Genomic DNA, 21,209 nt, shown 5'->3' with positions numbered 1-21,209 from the left:
CCGGTTTTGGTGACAGTGCTTTTACCTGCCGAACCATTTCACTTGCTTCCTACGGCATTCTCTCTCTTGCTGAGGGATAGCGGATCACAATATAACACCCAGAGACTGTATTCATAAAGTCAACCTTGAGCTGGGGCAGAGCCGGCATTGGCTATAGAGAAGACAGGAATATGGGTAGAAAAGATGCACAGGAAGGAGTAGGGAGGGACTTAGAGATTTCACCATTCTCGTCTTTCTGGAAGGCGTGGAGAGGTCAACTGGTTGCCTCTCTGCCGCTTCTCTGATCTATCAGGTTTTACCCCAATATTTGACTCCCACATCTTTATTGGTAATAGGACAAGTTAAACACCTCTCTCTCTCTCTCTCTCTCTCTCTCTCTCTCTCTCTGTGTGTGTGTGTGTGTGTGTGTGTGTGTCTGTCTCTCCCTCTTCTCGTCCTTCTCCTCTTCCTGCTCCTCCTCTTCCTCCCTCTTTCTCCATCCTGAAGAAGTTCCTCTGCTGTACCTTCCCATCTCCAATGAAGTTACACACAAGGACCAAGTGGCCATGGACTGAACAGTGAACTCTCAAACAAAATAAGCTTTTTAGAGCCTCTGTATGAGCCAAAGTAAGTCTTCCCTCATTAGAGGCATCTGTCACATCAGGAGAGACCAATGCACAGGTAGAGACAAAGATGCCTTAAACACACCAGTCCATTGTACAGGTCACATCAAATCCTGATTCCAACAGAGAATGAAAAATTGTCTAACATATATGAGTCAGGCAGAATTCAAACACTGATTTAAATACTTGATGATATAAAAGAATTAGTTATTAACTTTTTAGACACACTAACAGTCTTGCAGGTTTTGTTCATTTTGTGGCGCTGAAGGTAGAACCTGGGCTCCATGCATGTGAGGCATGCGCTTTGGCCCTGAACTATAACCCCCAACCCTTGTAGACACATTGTTTAAGGATCTCTGTCTTTCAGAGATTCAGAGGCCAGGAATAGAGGACAGATGATGACTGGCATTTGCTTCCAAACAGTTTGGGTGGCATGGAAAAGGGGATGTGGAGACAAGCAAGACTGGGGAGGAGTTAAAGCTGGTGATGAGCCACTTGGGGCTTCACTGTCTGCTTCTGCTATGCTTGTAACTCTCCACAGGGAGGGAGCACAGATCTCCACAGGGAGGGAGCACAGATCTCCACAGAGAGGGAGCACAGTTCTCCACAGAGAAGGGAGTGCAACTCTCCACAGGGAGGGAACACAGCTCTCTACAGTGAGGAAGCAGAGCTCTTCACAGAGAAGGGAGTACAGCTCTCCACTGAGAAGGGAACACAGTTTTCCACAGGGAGGGAGCACAGCTCTCCACAGGGAGAGAGCACAGCTCTCCACAGGGAAGGAGCACAGCTCTCCACAGTGAGGGAACACAGCTCTCCATAAAGAAGGGAGTGCAGGAGCACAGCTCTCCACAGAGAAGGGAACACAGTTCTCCACAGGGAGGGAGCACAGCTCTCCACAGCAAGGGAGTACAACCATTGACTAGATTCAGTGCTCTCTGCTTCCCTGTTTTCCTGCTGACTCTCCAGATGCGCTATTACTGAATGAACGACCAAGAAAAGAAGATATTGCCGATTAAACGGCATGCCATCCCTGAGAACATAGAGCTGTCAACATGGAAACATGGTTTAGAATCCACAGACACTATCATCGTTGCTATTAGTAAACTCCAGCTGGCATTTAGCCAGCCTTTCCGTGAGCTTATCAATATGTAAAGATCCGTGAATCTCTTAACTCTATGAAGATGCCCTCATTTTATGGAGAGATAAAAGGAAGGACCGGAGAGGTAATGAATTTGTCCCAGAGTCACCCGGTCAATAAGATCCCTCACTGGGATGTGACCCAGGGTCATGTGACCCAGATCATCTGTCCATCTAGTCTGCAGATGTCTGTCCTCAGTGGGAAGCCACCTCAGGGTGCACAGTAGCCCAGGGGAGGCAGCTATGTGGACTCCAGGGTTGTAACCACCATAGGCTCCCCTACTGGGGGAGCGAGAAAGAGGGAAAGGGGTGCTCACAGCGTCTGGATGGCCCGCAGCGAGGTGAAGGTGCCCTTGGCGAGACTCTGGATCTTGTTGTCATACAGGGAGAGCAGAGAGAGGTTCTGCAGGTCTTGGAAGGCGTCGGGCCGGATGCAGTTGATCTTGTTGGCGTTCAAAAGCCTGGGGACAGAGACAAGCTGGGAGGTAAGAGAGTGGCAAGGTCTGACCCTCACACAGCCTGCACCATCACCATCCTGGCCCTGGACACTGGTGGCCTCAGGCCACCCCATACTGCTTTCAGGTTCTCTGTCTGCATGCTACTTCTCTGTCTGCACGCTATGTATCTGAATTGATGCAGGAGAACACAGGGGCAGATGGATTCCTCCTTCCCATGATCCTGTGGGGTCCCCATGCGTACACAGGGGTGTTTTGATATAGTATCAACTAGGTCTAGATTCCTGACCTGAATTCTCTTGATTCCAGGAGGCAGAGCTGACCTGGGGACCCCTACGAGAAGCAGCCCTGTCCCCAAGAGCCCAGGAGCACAGTCACATCTCACAAGCCTCTGGAGCCTGAGACTTAACAAGCAGCACTGAGCCCACCTCTGTTTCGACATCTGACCCCATAGCCTCACTGGGGCAGACTGTCTTCATGTCCCAGCTCAGATGAGTCTTGTCCCCAAGTGTGGTATGAACTGAAGCTTCCAGAAAAAGCCACAGGGTTAAAGATGCTGCAGGGCTATTTGCTGACTAGAACTTGATGACTGAGGAGAGCCACAATAGTGAAGACCCAGGGACAAATTCTCTTGGACTGTTTCCTGAAGAGCCATCCGCTTCCCACCTTGGTACCTGACCTGATGCCCCTGGATACTACCAGGACAAACATTGGGGCTGTATTAACAGACCCTAACTTCAACCAACGCCAAAGCTAAGAATATCATCAGACAGCATCTGCAACCTATCTCAGAGAACAGAGAGCTGGGGTTTGTGTCTCTGGGAAGCTGGAGGGCCTCCCAGAACTGTTCTTACAGCAGCTGGAGGGTGTATAGGCCTCCAAACACACCGCGCGGCAGGTCCGTGATCTTGTTGCCATAGAGGACCCTGAAGAAAAGGCAACAGAGAGGGAAGGTCAGAGGGCAGCTTAGCCAAGCCTCAGCAGGGCTCTGTGGGGCGGGGGGGGGCACAGGCCTTTCACAGGAAGGCTCTCCACCAATATGGTTACTATAGCAGCTTGCCAGCAGGTAGCAGTAATGAATCTTTAAGAGGCCTGTCTCCAGGGGACAGGAAGATACCCTCTCCAGAGGGCTAGATTCGGCAGCTGTAATGTTACTATGCCTATCCCTCTGCCCACTTCCACCCCAGTGAACTCCATGGAAGTCTGCAGAGGTGCCCTTCCAGGCGGCCTCACATGAAGTCATTCAGCCTCAGATTTAAAGGAGAGACAGTCTCCGGCAGAAAGGATGAACACATTTTGAGAGAGACATGGGGGAAAAATAGACCGGCAGACAGCACATGTGGTAGGTGGTGGGATTGCAAGTGGTGTATTTTTATACTTTGATATTTGCAAAGTTTCCCACACTGAGCATGAATGAATCCTATGTATAATGAGAGGGAGGGGGAACACGGTAGAAAAAAACCATGCAGACAGGAGTGTACTCAGGCAGACAGTGAAGCACTGTGTGTGTATGGGGGGTGTGTGGAGGAGCGAGGAGCGTGCATTTTGTCCTCAGTGTGGCAGTCAGAGTGAAAAGCCTGCATGTTGCTCCTCAAATATGTCTTGGAGATCCTTCCCAGAGGAGGCCATGGCAAGGGTACAGGCCCCACGGTGACGACCATGAGGGTCCATGTGGAGCACAGTGAAGGTGACTTGAATGGGGGAGGATGGCCACCAGACTCAAGACTTGGTCAGATGTCTGACCTGGCCTGACCTATGCTGACCTGAGCTGAGCTGAACTATGCCAGGAACTGCAGGGCAAAGAGGGACCAGAGGGAGAAACTGGGCAGAGAGACAAGGCCGGGGCACAGACAACAGGCTCATGTATTTGATCCCAGCATACAGAGAGCAGAAAAGTGGCCTTGACCCCAGGAGTGACAGGAATTCATTGAAATGGGTTATTATCACCTCTAAACTGTATGGGCCCAATGTAAGGTAACTATACTCATGTTTAAAGGAAAAAAAAAAACCACTAAAAAACAAAAAGCCAAAAACCAAAAAGCCCCTCAGAACAGGCCACACAAAGTCTGATCATTTCAGCCAGTGACAGTGACTCACACTCACACTGTCATGCACAGCCGTGTGGGTTGTGTAGGGCACAGCTGTGTGGGTTGTGCGGTGCACAGTTGTGTGGGTTGTGTAGTGCCAGCTTCATGGGCACTGATCACAGTTGACCTTATCATCTTGGGCTCTACTTCAAAAGAAGGCATGCATGGAAGCAGCAAGCTGACAGTCTCCTTTCTTCCCTGGCAGTGAGATGTCCATCCATGTCACTGGTTGGGCCGCTAGGCCATGCAGTCATGTGTCAGTGCTGCCCTGTGCCCAAGATAGGACTCTGAGCCACGAGGAACTTGGTCAGCTACAAAGTACAGCAGACCTCAGAGCCCTACTTACAGGGAATTCAAGGAACGGAGGCCTTGGAAGGCATCAGGTGCAATCTCAGCAATCTGGTTGTTGCTCAGGTCTCTGCAAAGGGAGAAAGAAGAAGGTGGCTGCATCCTGAGGCTGCAGGCTTGGTTTCTTCTACCTCCCAACCACACAGGGCACAGGGATTCTTTGAAAACAGAAAGGCCAGTTGCCCACCCGTGACACCCACAGGTTACTCTTTTTCTGTCCCTCCCGCTCAGGAAGAAACATTCTGCCTGGGCCCAATGGCCTTCTCACTACCCTAATGGCTTCCTGACTGGAAGCAGCTGCAGGCATTGGCCAGGCTTGGACTCGGTGCCCCCACCCAGGCCTCATGGTCACCATGTCACCCCACACCCAAACATAGCCCTAACACCGGAAGGTCAGCTGCGGGTGGGGCAAGGTTTGTCCCAAGGCTGTGAGACGGGACTGGCCCAGACTCTTCCTTTTGCCTGCTGGAAATTGCCAGAAAGACTTCACTCACATCCTGCGCAGCTTTCTGTAGGGAGAGAAGGCTCCTGGGGGGATGGATTTGATCCCATTCAGTTCCAGGCGGCTGCAGGGAGAGGGAAGTGTGAGAAAGCTGAGGGTCGCTCTTAGTAACAAGCTCTTGGGCCCTGCAGCCCCTTCACCTGTGGGGCTGAAGTCTGGCAGGCATATGAATATATATATATATATATATATATATATATATATATATATATATATATTGTGATCTGAGCCCCAGAATCCTCGCCTTCTGTGACTGAATGGGTGATCACCCCAGGGTGATGCTATACTGAGAAACCCACACTGGCAGCTCCACCCAACTGGGCCAGATTGGACCTCAAAGGGATACCCTCTCCCCAGCATTGGGGAACTTCCCAGCCTTGTTCAGAGAACTCAGCTGAGTCAAGCCACCACTTTCACCGTTTGTCATTGAGAAACCGGGGGAAGCCAGGGTGGCACCCGCACCAGCCCTCCATTGGTGGACAGAGTTTGGTTGAACAGCAAAAGCCTTGCCCTGAAGCCTGCTCAGCCCCGCACTCACATCTCCGTCATGGTCTCAGGCAGGTTAGCAGGAATGGCAGTGAGGCCTTTGCCACGGCAATCCACGATGCCACTGCTACAGGCACACATGGCCGGGCAGGACCCGGAAGAGAGGGTGCAGGTGGGTACTCGCGCGGCCTCTCCCTGGCCTGCAGAGACAGTGGGTGTGACATCAGAGAATCTCACAGGACCACTGCTTCTCAGATCTGCAGCTGGGCAAGGACTGGGACACAGTCTGTGGAGGGGGTGTCCACACAAGAGCTCCCCAAGAATAAGAGTACACACTGGCAGTCTCTGAACTCAAGCTGAACAGAATTGACTGCTCCCAAAGGTGATTCCTAGGTTAGAAAATTCCATCCTAAAATTCTGAAACTCTGAACCACTCAGCCTCCTGAGCCAGAACCCCCATATCCACAGGAGCTGGGGTCACCGAGCACTGGCTCTGTGCCTACACCATGGTTAGCACAGTTGTGCAGAGGCACCTCAACCCTCCTGCACCACCCTTTGAGAAGCATTCCATCAAGTCCTGTGCTTGTAACACTCCTGAAATGGTGGAAATTCCCATGGCTCAATGACAAGTGCCACAGCCGGTGCCACACCCACTGGGTGAGGTCAGAGTGCACCCTGTTAAGTACTGTGGCATAACTTACATGAAGCTCGCCATTTGAAATGCACAGCTGGTTAAAACGCTACCCAGACAGGGTGCACTTCTGTCCCCAAGAAGGTCCCTTTGGCCCCTTCCTTAAGGATATCGCCATTCTGAGATGCAGCACCAAAGACCTGTGGCTCTTGTTTTTAAAAATCACATAATTGCAATCACAAGGGAGGATCTCTTCCATTTATAAAACCTCCAAGAGTCACCTTGTTGAGCTCTTAAGTACTTATTAAGCCCTTTTAATTGCTGAGTAGTATTCCACTTTATGACAAAACCATCATTAGTAAATCTAACATCGGGCACGATTTTCTGTGGAGCAAATGCATAGAGCCCAGAAAGGGAGCAGGGTTCCGGTGTTCCCTCACTGGAAGCCAAGGGCAGCGTCTGCTAATGTGGCTGCAGTGAAGCTATGGGTGAGAGCAGTGGCACTGGGAAGGGGGAAGAGGGAGGAGAGGAGGGAGTGGGTGGCATAAAGAACAGGGAAGGCATGCAGTGGAAGCTAGGGGAGTAGAGCGTGGGAGAGCAGAGGACAGAGAGGAAGAACAGAGGGCGTGAGGGTGGGCTGGCGGGAGGAGAGGAGGCAAGAAAGAAAACACACAGACCAAAGAGACGGTGAGAGCAGGAAGGAAAAGACAGGCGGGAGGGGATGACGTCACCGACCAGAGGTGATGGGCAGAGAGGGGGTGAGGCAGGAGGTGAGTAGATTTCAGTGAGCCGATGCGGATGCTCATCACAAACGAGGGATGGGCAGAAGGAAGCGGCGGTCAGGACAGGCGGTGATGGCAGGTGAAGGCCATGGGCGTGGCACCCACCTGAGCAGCTGAACTCGCTCTTTTGCACCTCTGCCACGTTGAGGCCCCGGAGGCTGGCGGGCCCGGAGCACTGGGTGAAGAGCCCGATGGTGGGCCTCTGCCGCAGCCACTGCGAGAGCCAGGCCAGGTGACAGTCACAGAACAGATGGTTGGAGTGCAGGCGGCTACAGGAGGACAGCAGCTCCATCAGCAGCCGCCTCCCCCTTCCCCAGGCAGGGGGCTTTGGCTCCTTCACTCAGTCTCAACCCAGGGCTGTCCCCTGCTGCGGGAAACTATTCCTTGCTCCCATCTCTCCCAGCCTGCTCTGTGGCCTGACTTTATCTCTCAGAGTTCACAGTGTCCCTTGCCCAGATCACCCACCTCAACTTCAAGGACAAAACCAAGCCATTTGTTGTCTAAGGCAAAACCGAGCACAGGAGGCATTGGGTGCCATTCAATTTCAGACCCCAGCTACCCTGGCTGGCTCCGGGGCTGTGGACAGCCGTCCCACCCATACCCTCTTCCTACTGCCCAGGTGACTCACAAGGTCCGAAGCTTGGGCATGTGGTTGAAACTGGACACGGGGATGGTGGTGATGTTGTTGTTGTTCAGGGTCCTGAAAGGGACAGACAGACCATTTAGCACCTTCCCAGCAAGGATTTACCAGAGACAGGACCCTCTGCTCATATAGAGGCTCTCATGCCAGGTGTGCATTTTACCTAGCGGGGAACCAGCTCTGCTCCGGGTGTGAAGGTGGAGGGGACAACAGAGATCTAGGCAGGTGCCTGAGATCTTACCATCCCGTAGACTCTAAGTCTGGAAGGACAGGGAGACAGATCTGGAAGGGCCACAGAAGAAAGGGCAGCTTGCTCTCAAAGCAGAGAAGAGCACTTCTCAGTGTCCTTGGTGGGAAATGGCCAAACACCCCTGTCTGGGAGGACTTTGGGCAGTGGACCTATGCTGCAGCTAAGGTGTGACCCCCTGCACCCACTCCCCAGTCACAGCCTGCCCTGGGCTTTACTTACAGAACCTCTAGGCCCCGCAGGGCACGGAAGGCCCCTTCCTCGATGCAGGTGATCTGGTTCTTGTCCAGTTGTCTATAAAGCAGAGAGAGCAGTAAGGACGAGAAGCATCGCCCAGAGCAGGGGCTGAACATTTTTTGACAGAACACTCCATTCTTTTAAAAGAAGAGAGTTCAGTCATGTGTTATGTGTGTGTCAGACCAAAGTAGAACTATTAATAAAAGCTGATTTCTTCTTATTTCAGTTAAAACAATAAATGGAAATAAAAGTCCTATTACATTCCTCTACCCAGCCCTGTATGCCCCTTGGGAAGTGGGCATCCTTCCCTAACATTTAGGAGACCACCTAGAGTGCGTTGGCAGCTGACAAATGGAAGTCACCGGGGAGAAGTGGCAGCAGGGGCTGGCAGCCAGAGTTCTGCTGAATGCCAAGAGAGATAGGCTAACACAGGCTACCTGGAGTGCTGCTTTCAGAGCGAACGGAAGCTGCGATCTGAGTTCAGTGGGAAAGAATGTGGTGATCGATTACCAATGTCTGCTCCAGGCATGGGAGGGAGTGTGTGACAAGCATGCCAGGCATTTGCCATTCCTGTCTGTAGCCAGACCTCAGGAGGTGGGAAGCCTGGACCAGAATAAATTTGAATACTAATAAAGCATTGCCTTTAAATAGTGCTCCACGGAGTGTATGCAATTTCCACATCTCATTTCATCCCCAGAACCAGCGTGTGGAGAGCACATTGTTTTCCTGAACAATGTAGGAGGCTCAGTGACAGTAACTGATTTTCAGCAAACTTAGGCAGTAAAATAGGAAGAGACTAAACCCAGCTCTTAACCCAAAGAGCCAGGGTGCATGGCAAACCAGAGGCTGGGAACATGGTCTGGCATCCATGGCTCCTACTTTCCTCAACCCAGTCCCCAGAGCATACCTCCTAAGCTCATGCTTGGCTGTCAAACAGAATCACAGGCAAGTGTTGGCAGCGCCCATTCCCTTTAAGGTGGCTTAGAACATATGGTAGAGATGAGGATAATGCCAGGGAAGCCATCCCAGGCCCCTACTCACAGATTTTTGAGGTCTGTAGCTCCCCGGAAAGCCTTCCTGGGCACAGCCTGGAGGGCGTTCTCACTCAGGTCCCTGGGGGACAAACGGGGATAGAAGGTATCAGTCAGGGAAGCCATGGTGAGAAGTGAGGCTACGGCCTCCTGGTGATGACATTCCAACATCTGGATGGGCTCCTGTTGCTCCGGAAACTGTGGCAGAATGAACAAACTGTGGAGTGAGAGATGAGCTTCTGTCCTAACAGATAACACAGACACTCTGTCCCCAGTCAACTACCCTCTGGGCAGAGGATGGTTACAGAGAAGCTCCCAGTAGCTGGATCAGCCTCCCCCCCCCATGATTGGTTGAACCCCAGCTGCATGGGAGGGAGCTCTGTATGGCTCTCAACTGCTCTTAGCCTCCTCTCTGCTCTGCTGTCGAGGAAGCTGTGATTGCTGGAGGAGAGGGCCGCAAGTGGCCCACCCAGTCAGGAACTAGGCTGGGTCTGACCCTGAGTCTACCCTGGGGGATTACAGACAGCAGAGCACAGGAGAGCCTGGATCCCTTGGGGAACAGGTCACAGCCCAGGGCACCGTGCAGCTCTATGTGGCTTCCTGCCCTCATCCGTCAACCCAGCAACTGTAGGAGAACCTTAAGCTAGACCCCCAGCTACTGCAGAACCCAGACCACTAGCTCTCTTTTCTGTCTTGTTTGTTTGTTTTTGAGGCAACTGGTGATACAGCCATCAGTGGGCAGCTGAAAGATGCTCAAGAGGATGCCTGCAGGCCGTGAGGGGCACTGAGAGCTTTAGGGAAAGGAAGGACAGGCTGGGCCAGCACTAGATGTTCCTGTATCACATAGTGTTAGACACTCCGTAACACGACTTCTCTTCTTCTCATGTGTAAAATGCATGGACTGGAGCAAATGCTCTCTAAGCACCCCAGAAATGGGTCCCCCACATGTGAGGGCTCAGAGACATGGGTTGTGGTCTGAGTGCTGCAAGCCCCCATCCATCCCTGGGTTGGAGCCTATGACAGAAATGGTGACGCCAGGAGGTGGAGCCTGCAGAGGGGGACTACACAGAGTCAGCCTCTTAGGAACTGGTACCTAACAGAAAGAGGCCTCAGAGGGCCAGTGTGATGCCTAAGCACCTAAGGACGCTGGCCGCTGAAACCTGATCATCGGGACTCCCATGGCGGATGGAGGGAACTGATTCCTGCAAGTTGTCTTCTGACCTCCATATTGCGTTCTGTGGCACGTGTACCTCACCCCCAACCCCCTCACACACAGCAAATAAATTAATGCAATGTAGAAATGGCAAGAACAAAAGGCGCCTCAAACAGCTGTCTGTCCCACCACTGAAAGAGGGCGCAATGATACCTGATTTCTGTGAATCAGAGAGCGGGCCCTCCTCACACACCAAACTTTGAGCCTTGCCACCCAGAACCATGAGAAATCAACTTGGGCTGTTTTTACAAGCCACCCATCCTGTGGTATTTCTTTACAGTGGTGTGAATAGACTCAGACACATGATCAGTGAAGGGCTGGTGGGGCATCCCTGAAGTGAGCGGCCACGGCTAACAGAGGTATTTAGGAGGTGGGGAGAAGAAAAAGTAGAACTGCCAGCTATCTCGGACCCCCAGGGAAGCAGGGAGCTAAGAAGGCCTGTTGTTTAGAAAGGGTAAAGGCAGGGAGGTGGTGTCCTAGAGAATCTGGGGGTACACAGGGAGGCAGCAACTCCAGGAAGGCCCTCAGCACAGCGCAGCAGCCGGCAGCTCACCCCCAGGCAGAGCCTGAGAGAGAACCTGGACTGTTCCTCCTGTTCATTATCCTCTTAATCCTCCCCTCTGCCCTGCCAGGAGCTTTGTTACCGTATTGATTAACTGATCAATTGAGTCCAAGCTTGTTCCACACAGGCTTTCCAGTTGCTTGCAGGGATTTAGAAACCAGCAAGAGAGCAGGCAGGAGGATGCAGCAAAGAGAAGGAAAATCAATGGCCGGTGCTCCAAATATGCCACGTGATTCTCAGGCCTACGAACTAAGGCAGAGTAGGGCTCCGTGCTTTCCAAGAGCCAGGGAAGGGGATCAGCAGGACATATGATCTACGTGGAGCCTAAGTGGATCTGGATGTCAGGGGTGCAGCTGGCTGGGCACTCAGCTGAGACTGAATTCTCCCAGAGGTCTCTATGAAAAAATGGTGGCCTAGCTTCGGCAGTGAGAGTGGGTCCTTACAATAAACGGGTTTTGAGTGTTTCTTATCACAGCCTTGCGTCAAGATGTGTCTCGGGAAATCAATTCTGCAAGCATGCAGACCAGGAACTAATCAAGGAATGAGGGCAAGGAGCAGCCGGAAGGCCTAGCACAGCCTGGAACAATTGGGTCAAGACAGAGCCTGCTAAGGTGGGCCAGAGAGGATGATGGTCCGAGCTTTGTGGACATTGCCTGGGACTAAAGCTCCCAGAGCACAGAGCAGATAGAATGGGATTCTGAGAGCTTTGGGGTGGATGGGGAATTACCCACTGGAGAAGCCCAGGCCAGTCGTGGCCAGTCAGTGCACAGCGGGAAGCCTCTGTCCTATATAAGAGACCAAACAGAACAGTTTGTAAACCCAGAGAGGCAACATGAAGGCCAGCAGGATCAGGCAAGCCTTGGCAGTCTCAAGAATATGAAGGGAGATGACAGCAAAGGAGATAGTAGGAAGATTTAGGGGTTCAGCTGCTCCTGCCGGCACCAGCCATGGGCCGTAGAACCCAGAGTTTTGTAGATGGACATTTTCTGCCATGCAGAAACTGATGAAGATCCTGTGCATGCACAGTTCAACACTTAAACCTCATTTCCATTTATTGGTACTCAGAAAATGGGGCTTTTGTCCCTCCTTTCCCCAAGGCTGATTCACAGTTGTTTCCAGAATGGCCACTAGGGTGCGCCAGAAGCCTTCCCTGGATTTGTCATACAGGTACAACGGTCTAGCAAGACATGACATGTCTCACTTTTTGCTGCACTCAACTTGCCGGAGGACACATTTCTTCTCTCTCTCTCTCTCTCTCTCTCTCTCTCTCTCTCTCTCTCTCTCTCTCTCTCTCTCTCTCTCTCTCTCTCTCTCTCACACACACACACACACACACGCTAAAGCTGCTCTTCTGCTTGCACGTGGCCAGTGTGGAAATCCCCACAGCACAGCCTGGACTTTGCCCCAGCCCCCAGCCTCCTGTCACTCTCAAACTCAGTTACCCAACCCTGGTGGTTGCAAGACCCTCAATATTAGGAGAATGGCCAGATGTGTGTCTGAGAATAAAGGGACCCTGGGGAGAGCATGCGTGGCCCCGTCCTGGTGATGTGAAAATCCCAACCAGCAGAGACCACATGTGTGCTCTGAGAGCCGAGAACTCGGGCTTCACAAACACGTGAGCAGGCTGGGAAGTGGAGAGCGGAGCCTGTTTGGAGATCAGGAAGAAGCTACTGATAAGGAGGTGGGCGGGGGGGGGGGGGGTGGAAAATGCTAGGAAGCCAGGTATAGTGGAGAACACCCTCAGCTGAATGCCAAGGTGAAAGGGTTCAGCAAGCCCTGACTAGGCCACCTGCACTATGAGGTATCAGGCAGCCCTGCACCTAGAAAGCCCTTTAGCGTTCCCTTTCCCTAGCTCCCAACTGTTCCCTCTCCTACACACACACACACACACACACACACACACACACACACACACCAGTTTCCTTTTTCAGCAAATACAGTGTATTGGATTGACATATGGATGTTTAATTACCACCCATTGGCTCTTGCTTCCAGCGTATCCTGGATCTGGTGCCTTGCAAAGGCTCCATAACCTTAGCTGACCTGAGCTAATGAAGATACTCAATGACCCTCCCGTTCTGACACTCTGATGTCCTGGCCAGAGCAAGGGACTGGGACAGGATGCCACCCCAGGAAGGCAAAGACTGGGGCCAGGAGTCTCTGCACTCCTGGAGCCCCCAGTGCCCACTCTGTGCTTTGGGGTTTCTTGTACCCGCTCTGTTATACAGATGGCCTCTAAAAGGCAAAGCAGTGCCAGCCAAGAAGCTGGTATTATAGATGATGTCATCGTGACTCAGCTTCCCTTCTCACATCCAGATGGAACATTGTGCTTCCAGCAAGGGATCTGGGCAGTCATGGAGGAAGGTAAGGGTCTCTCCTGGGAACCTCCAGAGAACTAATTCTGTTCTATGGAATATAGCAAGGGTCCTGTAGGCAGATCTTCCCCCAGTCTAGCCTGTATCCCATTCCCAAGGGCCAAGGACTCCGAAGGCAAGTGTCTACCTCCAGTCACCCTCATTGGGTATGGGCGCCCAACTCCTTCCTTCCTCTCCCTGACTTAGGCATTCTCTCCAAGTGCCCGTTCCAGCCCCCTTCCACACTCTGACAAGCAGGGAATCAAGGTCAGGACCCCATGTCCCCACTACTAATCTCCTATAGGCTCTAACCTCTAACCGGTCTCAGCAGTCACACGGCCTCTGAGGGGATTAGTGGGGCCCAGTTGGGGCAGGGCATTGGGCACCAGCCAAGGACGCATCGGGCTCTAGGCTCTGCCGTGGATCTGCTGCCCCCAGCAAAGCTTCTTATTTTGTGTCTCTGCAAGCCACAGAGAGGTTCAGCACAACCTGGTGTGCCGGGCGCCTTATCCATAGCTTCCTTATCAGCAGACTGCAAGACCTGAGCTTGGAGCATAGCAAAGCCAGCCACGTGTGCACTGAGCACCTTGTCCAAGTCTTTGACTCCAGGAGTGTGTAAGGGGCGTGGCTTGGCCTCCTCTGCTGAAAGCACAAGCGGTTGTCATGGTGAGGCATGGGAGAGCTCAGTCAAAGCTACCGTGAGGTCACTGTCTTTGGGGCTCTGTGAAAGGAATATGGAGTCTGGGGTTTGGCAATCACCAGGGGCTCCAGGTGGGGCTGGACTCCAAACAGGAAGTTCCCAGTGTCTGTGGTGTGTGCCATTCACTCATCCCGCCACAGGTGGCTAGTGTCCTGCACACAACATCTCATACAAGGAGGAGACCGACTACCAGGCACCCAGAGCAATGTGCTTAACAGGCCAGCCCTGCTATCTGGGCCAGCACCTTCGTTTCAGTGGACTGGTATGGGTTTTTTTGCATTTAGCAAGGGCTACAGCAAACTGGAACATATTCAAGCTGGAGGGCTACATCTGGCGAGAGAAGGATTGAACGCTTTGATGTCCCTAGCCAGTGCTGAAGCCACTACGGCCTCTGTATCCAGACATCGCTTCAAAGCATCAGGGGTCTGACACCTCTGCTTTAGTGGGGGAGAAAGGAAAGGAGCTGGTCTCTCTCCTGGGGGCATAGGCTGCATGAGGGAACGGGAGGGGTTCAGGAAGTGGGAGTAATCACTTTGTTTACTCATCAGGCCCTTTCTGCATTATGGCTGGGGGCAGGGGGCAGGGGAGACACTGTCTACCTTTGCTTAGCACTAGAGTGGGTCCGGAGGAGCAGGCCGCCCGCTCACTGTTCACCAAGGAACTGAGTCGTGTTCTCACAGGGGGAAAGAGCCCCAGCTTATGGAACAGAGTATGTTGTCACAGGCAATTCCTGATGCCAAGCTCCTGGGGGTAGTTTGGACATCACCATCATAGAATATCAGGTTTGAGTCTTCTGTTTTCCCTGTTTTCGGGGTGCCCAATGGGCACAGGCATTGGCATCAGCAGAAACCTCCCTTCCTGCCACCATGAGGTTACCAGCTTCATGTGTAACCTTCCCATACCACCACCACCACCACTACCACAACCACTACCACCACCACCACTGCCACGACAACGACCACCACCACCACAACCACAACCACCACCACCACCATGACCACCACCATACCCACCACCACCACAACCATGATCACAACCATGACCACTACCACGACCACTACCACCACAACCACGACCACCACAATCACTACCACCACCACCACCACCATGACCACTACCACCATTAAAACTGTACAAAAACCTCACCAGACAAAGGCACTAAGTGGTCTGGCTAGCTACACTATAAATCACTCTGTGATGCTGGCTTGACACTGAATTGGTTGCTAGGCAGCTGCGAACATTGACCCACAAAACTAACATCCCAGAAGAGGTCCCCACAACAAAGCAGCCTTCTCTCATGAGCTGACTTACCTCCAAGACAAGGAGGCTCTGATGTTAGAGCCCCACTCAAGTGAAGGACACCTAGGGACGACACTGAACTGTCCCGTCCTTTTATTCTGTTGACAGTCAAAAAGTGGCAGGCTTGAGTCCCAACCATCCAACGAGAATGCAGAGCTGGGTGATGAGGGGATGATGAGATGGTGGGGAAAGGTGAGACATCTCTGTCGGAACAGGGCAAGCCTGCCTGTGCACCAGGATGGGGAAAGGCTGTTTGTTTATCAAGAGCCCTCTTCACAGAGGAGGCCTAGGAGGTCTCATGTGCTTCTTATATAACGACAAAGGGAGGCAAAGCTGGTCCTTGCTGTTAGGAACCAGGACTGTGGCTAGGCTAGCATTGGCTAATATAAATGAGTTACTAGAGGGAGGTACAAGGGGCTGCTGGATGCTCTGGGTCTACTGACCGGAGTGTTTGTTTGGAAGGTTTGTTCACCAAGATGTCCATGGCAGGGACCTCTCTCTCTGCGCATGTGACACTTCAATACAGAGTTTTCAAAGCAGCAATGGAAATGCTGATTTGGTGTCCACTGCTTGCAGGCCACGAACAGGCACTGGCTGTCACCCTCCTCCATCTCCTAGAGAGAAGTCACAGGCAAGCCTTTTAAGGTGACACATTGGGGGACTCTGTATTCACAATCATAAGGATTGGGCATGGTCTCCGGCTGGAGGAAAGCTATCCACAGCAGGAACAGTCCATGACCAAGAGACACAAGGGACTTGGACAGTGGTCCACACAGAGGCTGAATTAGGAGGTGGGCACCATGGACAGCAGCACTGGACTCAGGGTGAAGACGCTGCGCTTCCCACGGTCTCTACTATGAAACTCCACAGCCGGGTTCCGCAACTTCCCTAAGAACAGGCACTGCACTGGGCTCCAGGGATGTGACCTCCAGGTCACACAGGATGGGAACATGGCACTGGAGGACACAGACCTCAGGAAAACAAGGACAAGGGAAGGGAGGGTGGGAGTGGGGATGGGAGCAGCTGGCAGACGCCTGAGAGACTTTCTCGCCATGTTTCAGGAAGGAATGAAGGTGGCTCCTGGGTTCTGTCATACAGGAAGATAACAGCAACAAGAGGGAAAGTTTTAAAAATGAAGAAAGGGTAAAGCTATCAAATAAGGGGACACAGGCCCGCATGGTAGCTCACACCTTTGACCCCAACACTTGGGAGTTGGATCTCTATGAGCTAGAGGCTAGCCTGGTCTATATAGTGAGATACAGGACAGCCAAGGCTACATAGTAAGACCCTGTCTCACATCTCACAAAAAGGTGGCAGGGGACCGCCTGCTCTGAATGAGCCCTGGGCTTCTCATAGTGAGTATCCCGAGTGAGGCCAACCATCGCTGGTTCTGAGACTGAGCTTGGTGCCCCACCTCACCCCGGCAGTCTAAGCACAAGGCCCTCACCAGTATCCCCAAAGGAGGTTAGAGGATACAGGCCAAGTTATAGGTCAGCTAGCCAAGGAATCAACACCTTTCTTTGTTGTCTTTAAGACTTTGGCCTCAGCTGGACTGCTACTGAAAAAACATGGGATAAAACCGGACTCTCTGAATGTGGCAGACAATGAGAGCTGACGAGAGGCCAAGGAGAATGGCACAGGAACTTTCATCTGGCGATAGATCAAGAGAGAGACAGAGACCCAATTTGGAGCAACAGTCTGAGCTCTTAAGGTCCAAATGAGGAGCAGAAGGAGGGAAAACATGAGCAAGGAAATCAGGACCACGAGGCGTGCATCCACCCACTGTGACAGTGGAACTGATCTATTGGGAGCTCTCCAAGGCCAGCTGGACTGGGACTGAATAAGCATGGGTTGAAACTGGACTCTCTGAACATGGCGGACAATGAAGGCTGATGAGAAGCCAAGGACAATGGCACTAGGTTTCGATCCTAATACATGAACTGGCTTTGTGGGAGCTTAGCCTGTTTGGATGCTCACCTTCCTGGGCCTGGATGGAAGTGGGAGGACCTTGGTCTTCCTGTAGGGCAGGGAATTTGGACTGCTCTTCAGTATCGAGAGGGAGGGGGAATGGACTGGGGGGGAGGAGAAGAGGAGTGGGGATGGGGGAGGGGAGTGGGGGAGGGGACAATATGTGGGAGGAGGGGGAGGGAAATGGGAAACGGGGAGCAGTTGGAAATTTTAATTAAAAAAGAATAAAAAAAATAAAAATAAATAAAAAAAAAGAAATAATGCAAAAAAAAAAAAAGACTTTGGCCTCAGTGGAGCTGTTTCCCTTGTCATGTGACCTAAGGACTCCTGGTTGCCTACTCTGGCTCCCTGAAGCTACAGTGGAAAGCTGGGGTCAGGTTCACCTCAGACCAAATATCAGGAGCTGGGCAGAAGCAAATGGGAACAAGTCTTCAATGTTGTGATTTAAAAAGAAAAGAAAAGAAAAGAAAAGAAAAGAAAAGAAAAGAAAAGAAAGAAAGAAAGAAAGAAAGAAAGAAAAAAGAAAGAGAAAAAAAATCCAGGATTCTCCCACTAGAGAGTTAAAGAAGCCAGTCAGTTTGATGAATCGATCTTTGGACAAATCCACGAATTGCCTTCAGCAAATTGCCTTTTAGCAAAATGGCATTTGGTAGATTGTTCTGTTTCTGACACAGAGATGCTTTTACAGGGCAATTATGCACACACTCCCAGCCTGGCACCGGGGCACAGCAACAATTCTGCAGATGGTCCGACCCACCCAGCTCACATACTGCACCGTGCTTGGGTGTGGGGTCAGAGAACTGGGAAATGCACACAGTGCCCAGCATGGGGAACCCTTCCTGCTGCCTCTTCCTCTGCCCAGCCCATCTGCACATAGAGGGAAGATTCTGTGGATGGCATTGAGGCAGGGAAGCAAGGGTTAATGCACTTGGTGAAGAAATGAAGCCAAGGGAAGGAGCAACAGGGCTTGGCTTATGGAAGCTACACTGTGCTAAGGGAGGAGTCTCTGCTCAAGGCAAGTGGCCAAGCCACAGCAGCTGCCAGTCTGGGCTTCTTCTGGAAGAAGTTGGGACTCTGGCCAGTGTGGCAAGGCAGCCAATGTCAAGACAGATGTCATGGAAGGAGCACCCTACTAGAGAGGCCAGCGAGCATCACTGAGCCCTGCCGTGTTTCCTCTCATCCTGCCTACCCTTATTACTATTGTGTTGTTACTAAAAGTCATGTCTTCCTGTAGAAGAGCCAAATCCCCATGAGAGCTTTGACCTCAGAAGCATCTTGGGCAGAAAATGGGGTCTGCAGGTGCAACTTTGGTCCCCTCACCACAACACACAAGGGGACCCTTAGAAAAAAAGAAGACACCTAGCCATCTCCAGGTGGCACACAATCTTCCTGCCACTGAGGCAAATGAATATCTGCCTTCCTCCAAAGCCCAGAGGAACCCTCCCTCCCCGAATTGGCAGGGCGGGGAGCTGTCCCTAGTCCTGAACCTCCCCGGGCCCTGCTGCCTCTGCTCAGGGTTAAAGCCACACCTTGGATTTCAGTCAGCCCAGACTTCCCCATCTAGCCCGGTCCCAGTTTAATCAGCTCCCTTTTACTTTCCCCAGACCCACAGAGATTCCGGCTCATAAGATACACAAGAGATTAGGGGAGCACAATGAGGCCCTGAGTCTCAGCGCAGGCATGGGCTGAGCACGGAGCTTCTAAGTGGGGTACAGCTAGGACCCGGACCTCCTCCATTGAGGTTAGAGCTTCCCCCTTGTCCAGATATAGCCAATGTGGTGCTGAGATGGTACCCAGCACTCCCCTAACGCTGAGGACCTTGTTCATGGTCACAGTTGTCATTACCATTGCCAGTGTCGCCGGTGACAAGCATGCTACTGCTACCTGTGACATCTATTGTCTGGCACTGTGCCGAGTGTTCTGTATGTTCTATGGGCACACCCTATTTCACCCTTGACACATCTTACAAGAGCGTCCCTCTCAGGGCTCTGTGGGATGTGAGTAGGGGTGAGTGGGGCGACAGGCTGTGGGGAGCCTCTCCTCTCCTTCCCTCCCAATTTTGCTGGGAATCTGAAACTCATAAAAACTAAAGACTTGCTTAATTCCCCCCCACTGGGGATTGGACCTAGGGGCTCAGGCAGGCTGCATTTTACTTTGCTTTTGTGGTTTGGAAATCAAATCATAAGCGTACAAAGCCAGTATTTTGATATTGAGATAAACACACAATCTTTACAGGGATGGTTTTTAAAAATTCATTTATTTTGGGATTTTTTGGTTTGATTTGTTTGTGTTCTAAGACAGAGTCTTTCTCAGAGTGTCTTAAGCTGTCCCTAAATGACCCTCAGCTTGGACTTCCCGAGGGCTAGAAATACAGACGTTCAGTTTGGTCTTGAGCTTCTGATCCCCCTGAGAGCCAACATCACAGGCATGTACTCTCAGCTTGGTTTATGTGGTGCTGTGAATCAACTCAGGGCACTGTGAACGCTAGGCGAGCAGTCTACAGGGGGGCTCCACCCCAGCGCCTTAAAGTCCGATACTTTATTTTGGGAAGGTGTCTGTCTGTCTGAGATAGTGTCTCTTTATGTATCCATGGCTGTCCTGAAGATGACTAAGTAGATCAGGATGACCTCAAACTCACAGAGATCCTCCTGCCTCTGCCTCCCAGGTACCACCACTGCAGGCTTTAAAGTTGATTTTTTTTTTTAAAGAGTGTTGGCACTGTGTTTATTTTCCAGATGCCGTAATAGAGGCACAGTTACCTTCCCGGGCCGTCTGACTGTGGAGTCCACACGCTAACCCACTCTGCAACACTGACTCGGCACACCAGAACCATCGAAGTGATGGACAGGTGGGTGGGGAAGCCTCAGAAGCACACACCCGTCAGTGGTGACAGACGAACTTGGAGGCAGGAGGTGGAGGCCCAAGCAGCACTGTGTTGATAAGCCGTCACAACTGAGCCATCAGCACAAGGTCATGTTGTGCTCAAGACCCTCTGCTTTATAACCCGAGCAATTAGATAATACACTTTAGACACAGACTTATCAAAACTGGCGTGAGAATCACTGCGCAGCTACGTCAAGGAAGAGCAGAATGCTAGTCCCTCTCTGGACCGAGCATCGTCTAGGGACTTCTGTCACTCCTAAAGCCCTGTGGATCTGAAAGACAAAAGGTAAGCTGTGGGTTTCCATGGCAAAGGGCTTCAGCTGAAAGCCGGCTTCAGACACACAGCCACACTTAAGCTTGCTTCACGCAGCCTCTGAGCACGAACAAGTTGTGCTGGGGAAGTGTGCAGGGTGGTTCATGGCTGCTAGTCAAGAGTTCCTCAGTCTCTGAGACCCTGCCTCACCCCAAGGCCACTACCTCAGAGGCCCAGCAAAATGAGTGGCACCAGGGCTCCTGTGCGCAGTCCCTGTGAGTCATTCAGATGATGGTTACTTCTGGGAAAGCTAAACACAGAGGGCCCTGACCTTCTAGAGACGGTTAGTTTTGATTGACAGTTCAATTAGACAAAGAAGCAGCCAAGGCCAGGTAAAATTATTCACTTAGCCTTATGACTGATCCCTGGGAGTAGCCAGAGGCCAAAGAAAAGTTTATCACGTGATCAGTAAGTAAACCCCAGACAGAATCCAGAGTCCTAGGCCAGAACCCCAAGTTACCGCTGGAACTTGCTGGGAATGGATGCTGCTCCTTATGGCTGCTCAGCCATGCTATGCCTGTCACAGGCCCAGAGTCATAGGATCAGGTGACCATCTACTATACCCAAGACCCCAAATTAAAAATCCTTTTTAATGTCTTAAGATAGCTTGCCGCAGTGATGGAAAGCTGACTGACACAGAAAACTGGACAAAAGAAAAAGAAACGGGGAAGAAAAGAAAGCTAGATGAGACGTCTCAGAGAGAGCCCCAAAAGCCCCCACCCACCCACCCAT

General features: G+C 51.8%; 1 protein-coding gene across 2 annotated transcripts in view; it reads right to left on the bottom strand.

The window, feature by feature from the left end:
- The window catches only part of Slit1 (slit guidance ligand 1), a 147,044-nt gene that overhangs the window by 45,386 nt on the left and 80,449 nt on the right, over nucleotides 1-21,209 (bottom strand). For both annotated transcript variants that reach the window (XM_057777103.1, XM_057777104.1), the window contains exons 5-13: nucleotides 9,196-9,267; nucleotides 8,140-8,211; nucleotides 7,659-7,730; nucleotides 7,136-7,299; nucleotides 5,670-5,817; nucleotides 5,124-5,195; nucleotides 4,628-4,699; nucleotides 3,049-3,120; nucleotides 2,057-2,200 (exon numbers count right to left, since the gene is read on the bottom strand). In XM_057777103.1, coding sequence (XP_057633086.1) covers nucleotides 2,057-2,200; nucleotides 3,049-3,120; nucleotides 4,628-4,699; nucleotides 5,124-5,195; nucleotides 5,670-5,817; nucleotides 7,136-7,299; nucleotides 7,659-7,730; nucleotides 8,140-8,211; nucleotides 9,196-9,267 — 888 coding nt within the window. The remainder of the gene's footprint in view (nucleotides 1-2,056; nucleotides 2,201-3,048; nucleotides 3,121-4,627; nucleotides 4,700-5,123; nucleotides 5,196-5,669; nucleotides 5,818-7,135; nucleotides 7,300-7,658; nucleotides 7,731-8,139; nucleotides 8,212-9,195; nucleotides 9,268-21,209) is intronic.

This window comes from Chionomys nivalis, chromosome 8 (assembly GCF_950005125.1).
Source record: "Chionomys nivalis chromosome 8, mChiNiv1.1, whole genome shotgun sequence".
Classification (NCBI taxonomy): domain Eukaryota; kingdom Metazoa; phylum Chordata; class Mammalia; order Rodentia; family Cricetidae; genus Chionomys; species Chionomys nivalis.
Note: the sequence above shows the minus strand (reverse complement) of the source record. Positions and strands in the feature narration are given on the sequence as shown.